Source organism: Penaeus monodon, chromosome 6 (genome assembly GCF_015228065.2).
Source record: "Penaeus monodon isolate SGIC_2016 chromosome 6, NSTDA_Pmon_1, whole genome shotgun sequence".
NCBI lineage: Eukaryota > Metazoa > Arthropoda > Malacostraca > Decapoda > Penaeidae > Penaeus > Penaeus monodon.
Genome location: NC_051391.1, coordinates 21,504,578 through 21,512,077, shown reverse-complemented (window position 1 = coordinate 21,512,077; position 7,500 = coordinate 21,504,578). Strand labels below are relative to the sequence as shown.

The 7,500-nt window shown below is 40.2% G+C and overlaps 1 protein-coding gene across 1 annotated transcript in view; it reads right to left on the bottom strand.

Moving 5' to 3' along the window:
- Positions 1-7,500, bottom strand: part of LOC119573913 (dynein heavy chain 5, axonemal-like) — a 73,824-nt gene that overhangs the window by 64,188 nt on the left and 2,136 nt on the right. The window contains exons 5-13 of the mRNA XM_037921018.1: positions 7,069-7,221; positions 6,593-6,749; positions 5,072-5,240; positions 4,771-4,930; positions 3,573-3,639; positions 3,327-3,467; positions 2,704-2,809; positions 424-471; positions 61-220 (exon numbers count right to left, since the gene is read on the bottom strand). Of these exons, the coding sequence (XP_037776946.1) occupies positions 61-220; positions 424-471; positions 2,704-2,809; positions 3,327-3,467; positions 3,573-3,639; positions 4,771-4,930; positions 5,072-5,240; positions 6,593-6,749; positions 7,069-7,221 (1,161 nt within the window). The remainder of the gene's footprint in view (positions 1-60; positions 221-423; positions 472-2,703; positions 2,810-3,326; positions 3,468-3,572; positions 3,640-4,770; positions 4,931-5,071; positions 5,241-6,592; positions 6,750-7,068; positions 7,222-7,500) is intronic.

The following is a 7,500-nucleotide window of genomic DNA, read 5'->3' as shown; positions in this document are numbered from 1 at the left end:
TTGAATCAGAAACTGAAGGACTCATTATTGCAGTCCAATCAAGTCATCAAAACCAAATACCTCCAAGCAAAGATCATCAAGAATGGCAGCGACCCTAACTGCCGAATATGTGGTCGATTCCAAGAAACAGTTGACCACATCACATCCGATGCCCTGAGCTAGCCAAGGCGGAGTACTTGCACAGACACAACAAGGTTGCAGCTTACATACACTAGAATATCTGCAAAAGCCAGAACATACAAGTAACAGAAACATGGTACGATCATAACCCAGAGAGAGTAATTGACAACGGCAACACCACGATCATATGGGACATATCAGTACACATCCGATCGAGAGATAAAAGCAAACAGGCCAGATATAATCATAAAATGGAAAGATTCCAAAAGCTGCCTACTCATCGATGTATCCATCCCGACTAACAAGAACACTTCTGTCAAAGTGGTAGAGAAACTATCAAAGTACAAAGATCTGGAAATTGAAATTGAACGAATGTGGGGTATGAAGACAACAACTGTGCCAGTAGTAATTGGAGCTCTCGGGATCACAAAGAAAGGGACAGAAGATCTCCTCAAGAAAATCCCTGGTAACATCAAACTGCAAGAGCTTCAGAAGACCACACTACTCGGCACCCACATATCCTTCGCAAAGTGCTATTCATGAAGTAAAAGCAACATAACCCTAGGACCATAGAGTGGACCCGGTTATGCCCGCTAAAAGCAAGCTATGTAAAGAAATTTATGATAATAATAATAATAATAATAATAATAATAATAATAATAATAATAATAATAATAATAATAATAATAATAAAATAATGATAATAATAATAATAATAATGATGATGATGATGATTTTAATGATAATGATAATAATAATAACAATAATAATAATAATAATAATAATAATAATAATAATAATAATAATAATAATAATAATAAAATAATAACGATAATAATAATAATCATCATCATCATCATCATCATCACCATCATAATAATAATCACAACAATAAGAACAACAACAACAACAACAATAATGATAATAATAATAGTAATAATAATGATAATAATAATAATAATAATAATGATAATAATAATAACAATAATAACAACAGTAATAATAATAATAATAATAATGATAATAATAATTTAAAAAATAATAATGATAATAATAATAATAATAATAATAATAATAATAATAATAATAATAATAATAATAATAATAATAATAATAAGAAGAAGAAGAAGAAGAAGAAGAAAAATCAGAGCGAGTGCTCACACACACACCCGAGCGATGCGTGTGTACATGGATGTACCCACGCACTCGCAGGCGGCGATTTGTCTGCACTCGCTCTGATTTACATAATTTTAGGTAAATCAAACCTAAATACGGTAGTGGGTGAGTCTATCGTAGATGCGATGGTGGTTGGGAACCACCAACAATGATTGCCTAAACATCTACGCCCCTGGGGAGGGATCACTGCTCGACCGCCCCAGTATAAAGACCTAGTCGGCTACATGATGTCCACAGGGCGCTAAGTGGTTCGCCAAACACCGTGCTCGCGGGGACCTGGACATGCCAATTGGAGGTCAGCGCGGGATATCCAGCTTCTCGCCAGTGGGGCTAAAATGCATCCTGCCTATCAAGTAAGAGTAGGAGGTGGGTGATAAAGCGTCGCCCGTCACACGGATCAACAAGGGGCGCATCCCCCAGGGCAGAATTGAGTCTACCTCTTCCATTAGTCAAAATCCGCCAGGTAACTAGGACGGGATATCTCCCACCCCTGGCCCTGCGGTTCAATCATTTTTGTACTAACAAATAAAAGGAAACAAGACTTAAATGGACAAGGGAAGAGTATAATGAGGTAATGTACTGCTTTACTATGCACTCGGGAAACCTGCTGCAAAAGTTATGTGCATATTTTTGTTGGTGTTCCATTGCCTCAAACTTCAATCACCCTAGGTCGCTGGTAATGACCCGGTGTTTGATTTTAATTAGCAGATCTAAAGAAAATAATAATAATAATAATAATAATGAATAATAATAATAATAATAATAATAATAATAATAATAATAATAATAATAATAATAATAATAATAATAATAATGAAGATGATATGATGATGATGATGATGTTGATGATGAAAATAAATAATAATAAGAAAATTTATAACAATGATAATTATGATAATGATACTACGACTATTACTACTACTAGTAATAATAATGATACTAATAATTATCATGATCACCATTATCTTCATCATAGAAATAATATCTATAATCATCATCGTCACCATCATAATCCTCATTTTCGTCATGATCACCATCAAAATAATAAAAATATTCATAATGATGAAACAGCGGTAATAATAACGATAATTAAGAGATACCTTAATGGCAATGGTTTTCTCAATCCCTGGTATTTTCAATTTGCCTATTCATTTTCCTCCAAACATTTCATTAAAGAAAACTATATCACGGAAAGCCCATCGATCTCTCTCCGATGACACAGATGCGCCATTCTTTAGCACCAACCAAAGCGTGCTCTCTAGAACACCAAAGTTGGCAAAGACCCCTACACCCCTCCTCCCTCTCCTTCCCCTCCCCCTCCCCCTCCCGACCCCGAAGCCGGGACCCCTTCGTCACGCGCAGGAGGGCCCGGGATGGTGTGAAGAGCAGGTAACAAGCAGAGAAAACCTAAGCCGTGGGCAGCCTAGTGGCGGCCTGGAAGCTGGTGTGAGAACTAATGGTAACTCGTTACAACCTGGCTTGTTCTTATTACTCCGCATTTGGCCTATGACATCTGAAAACCATGGATGAGTGCGGGTGAGTGACCATGTGGAATACAGAATAAATTATATATTTCCATGAAAAAAACGGATTGATTTTTATATCCATGAGCTAGATCAGAACGCTTCATGGCAACTAATTCCATATGAACCAATGAGAATTTTATGTGACCTTACCTATAGGTCGATGGAATTTCCACCTTTTCACATTAACACATTTGATATGAAACATTATCGGAAATGTGAAAATAAAGGAGAGAGACGGAAGATGAAACTTGTACTTTTTATCTTGAATGTTTATAGTTGGATAGAAAGGATTTTAGTTTAAAGGAGTTAACTGAAGTCTTGTCGTCATTAACTGCGAGGACATTTGTAAGCGTGTTTTAGGTAACGTCAATGAATAGTGTACTGTATAGTGAATGTAGAGTTTCTGATATTAAAGTCTGGCAATTATCTTTTCTAAGGTATAGGCTAATTTATGACTTAATCAACCATGTCACTACAAATGTGTCAAAATAAAGGGTTGATTACATTCTGTAAAAATACAAATATGGATTCCGTCCAAGAGCTTCGGCGCAGCAGTCCGGGAGATCATGGCCACAAATACAGATAAAAAGTCAAGCTTATATCCCAATATTACTGGTGTTATTGCGTGACATAGTTTCAGTACTCCTGTAAGTAACAGTTCATGTAATTAACAGAACTTACTGATATCACGACGTTACGTCAACAGCCTTGTAACAGCAACGTTTACAGTGAGCACCGTTTCACCCTCACTGATGATAGCTGTGTGGAAAGAGTACATGTAAGTACTCCGTCGAAGGCCTTGCTTGCTATGGTAACACTTCCAGTGATATATTCCTGCATGAAATTTAAATGCGATATGATTTACTACCTATACATACTATATAAACGTGTATCTACCACTTAACCTGTTTGCCTATATCTTCCACAAATTGTATATTGATTGCCCCTGTTTGTGTATATGGATATAATCTCTCTCTCTCTCTCTCTCTCTCTCTCTCTCTCTCTCTCTCTCTCTCTCTCTCTCTCTCTCTCTCTCTCTCTCTCTCTCTCTCTCTCTCTCTCTCTCTCTCTCTCTCTCTCTCTTTCTCTCTCTCTTCTCTCTCCCCTCTCTATCTCTATCCTCTCTCTCTCTCCTCTCTCTCTCTCTCTCTCTCTCTCTCTCTCTCTCTCTCTCTCTCTCTCTCTCTCTCTGTTTTGTGTAAGCAAGTTTTATTTCAATAAAAAAAACATTGTTTCCATATATATAAAGGTGCGCATAACAGTATGCAAGTGTTGTTTTAATCGTAAAATAATAACTGCTGTGTATAAGACATTGACATCAGACAAGAAAAGCAAAATGCCCAACAGAAGACGCCCTGTAATCCGCAAAGGACACATCATCACAGGTTTCGCCAACAATACAAGTGTTTGTCATGTAGCCTCGCGATCACTTGATGCAACACCTGATTCAGCAAAATATGTATCAAAGGTATACGAAAGGAGAGATCAGTAAACAGTGTCATCTACAGTACATGTATAGTGGCTGGATGCATGGTGTAAATCAGGCAACATCTGGAGGAAAGTAGTATCAATGGTAGCGAGCGTGTGTGTAATGCAAAGGTAGACTTATTTACAATGAATGAATTCAGAGAACACGATAGAAGCTAACTTGTGATCTTAAATTGCTTGTAATGATTTGATTTTGGGCAAACTTAAGCCGTAATTTTATATATGATTCTGATTGGGATAGACATGGAAGTTGGGATGCCCATTTTTAAAGGGTACAAAATATGTCAAGCTTGGAGTCATACACCCCGTAGTTTTTAAAAAGCTGGACTTGAATATGCTAACAGATTTTAACACTGCCAGTTACTTCGTTTTAGCTTCAAGTTTGAAAATAATAGTTCGAGCATCTTTTGTTACAGTTATTGTTCAGTGTAATGCATGGACTAAGGAGCCAAGTGTTCACCATTTTAAAATCACAGCATAGTTGCAGTCGTGGTCTAAAATGAAACACTAGCATCAACTGGTGACAAATGCTGGAAGTAACATCCTGTCCTTGAAGTCCAACGGGGAGGCGGAGTGTGGAGTGAAGAGCGGCTGAAGAACTACAACGGCTGGGTAGGTGTCTGTGGGGCATTGTCAGGGATTGTGGAGGAGGAATAGGTTTCCGGGATAAGGAAAAGGATGGAAATTCAACTAAAATAAAGGAAACGGTTGTCCGAAAAGGAGAGCAGAAGACAAAGCGGACGCTCTCGACCTCTACTTACCGGTTTCCATGGGGAGCAATGCTGTGGGGAGAGACCATCCGCTGGCATGCGCCATCATACCAAAGATAAAAAAGAGATGGATCAGTGTATGTTACGAAGCCGGTATTTAGAGCCGCCACAATACGAGAACACGCGTCAGAGATTCTTACACTTGACTGCCGCAGTATATCTATTACATTTAGCATATATAGACTGAATTAATGCATCACAACGAGTAAATATATACGGGCCAGCTTATCAAAGAGTTAATACTAACTGCAGTACAGAGGATTATTATTGTGGGACTCTGACACGGTTCTATTTATAAGTGATTATTGCATGTTAAGCAAATCTAATCTGCTTACCATATTAAACTACAATTAATTGAAACTAATGAAGATGTTCAGGGAATGCAGTTGTTATAAGTATCTATCAGTCTTATGACTGAAAAAAAAAAAACAAAGATCTAAACCAAGAGATACCTGAACCATCTTCAGGCAAGTTCCTTGTACTGATTAAAAAAAAAAGAATTAGCATTGAGGCTGTGATCGTGACAAGACTGCGGATGCTTGACCTGGCCCGGTCTGAGATCGGGGGCTGGGGGGGGGGGTCTTGGAGAGAGGGTGTGAGCGAGACAGAGGACACGGCTGGGGAGGGACACAGGGAAAGGACACGGCTGGGGAGGGACACAGGGAAAGGACACGGCTGGGGAGGGACACGGGGAAAGGACACGGCTGGGGAGGGACACGGACAAAGGACAAGGATTGAGAGGGACACGACTGGGGAGGGATACGGGGAAAGGACACGGCTGGGGAGGGACACGGGGAAAGGACACGGGTGGGGAGGGACACGGGGAAAGGACAAGGATGGAGAGGGACACTGGGAAAGGACAAGGATGGGGAGGGACACGGGGAAAGGACAAGGATGGGGAGGGACACGGGGAAAGGACACGGCTGGGGAGGGACACAGGGAAAGGACATGGCTAGGGAGGAACACGGACAAAGGACACGTTTGGAGAGGAACACGGACAAAGGACACGGCTGGGGAGAAGACATGGCGGGAGGGATAAGGCTGGCTCTTCAGACCTGGGCGATGGAGCGAGCTCAGAAAACTTTATCTTTACTTGTACTTAACATCACCTGCACGTCCAGCTGTCGAGTCAAAGGTCTATTAGAACATGAGAAAATCGAGCTAGACTCTGGTCACGGCTCAGGAGATGACTCGGGCACTGGAACCTTCAGGTACATGATATTTAACACCACTTTATTTAAGATTATTTACGTCAGTGCTTACATATCCTGCTAAGGCAAAAGTGTTGTGATATATTAAGAAACAATTGCACTACTCGTTACTATACACCTCAGACACCTGTGTTATCTAATATAATACAATGATTTACATTATAACTGATAATTCACTCTTTACTTAGTCAAACAAATATTAATTAAGAAACTCATTTAAGATATGATTTACTTAGTATAGCAGCACATTTCATACTGACTAACTCTGGCAGACATCAAATGAACAGCAAGGAAAGCTCACACTCAGCTCGTCCTTCAAAGAACCCTGAGAACTTGTCCATGTCGTCGAACAGCCTCGTGATGTTGGCGAGGCGGCAGCAGAAGGCCTCGAACTTCCCGAACACATACTGCTCGCTGAAGCTGAAGGGGCGCTCACCCGGCATGGCCTCCAGCTTCTCCTACAGCGGAACAAAAGGGCGACAGGTTACAATTTCCGCCCGAGCCTTTGGCCTCCTGATTCCAGCTCGGGACAGATCGAGGGAATCTGTGATCCGGTTCCGCCATGCTGCTTTGGTGACCAACCCTGAACAGGCTGTGCTGGCGCTGCTTTCGTTTGATGAGAGACAGACTGATTTAGAAACTCGACTTTTATTCTTAATTGCAACCTGTGAGGGCAGGACGAGGCAGCAATCGTTCAGCTACGCACAACTCGGACACAGGACTTGCCATTTGCTATCTTATGTCTTTATGGCGCCAAAGAAAAACCCGAGCCAGTACCTTTGTCTTCTGGTAAGCCGTCCTGTAAGTGGAGCTCAGCTTGATGCACTGCTGGATCTTCTCCCTGACGACCGACCTTGGCTGCGACCAGATGGACAGCTGACCTTGACAGGAAATGTAAACCTGACACGAACGAATCATCTGGTTTGTGATCTGTCAAGGGAAATTCCATAAAAAGAACATGAACATATGTATTAGAAGAAATATATTTTTAAGAAAGAGATACGAATATAGTGTAGCAGCTGCAGCAGTTTTATTAACACTATACGGAAACTAAGTTTTCTAAACCGAAAACTATGACACTAAACGAAGCTAATGATAGCAGCACAGAACGATGGTTATGAAGATAGTGATGATAATAACGACAGTGATATTACTACTACTGCTAATGATAATTACAATAATAGTCGTAATGATAATGATTATAATGAT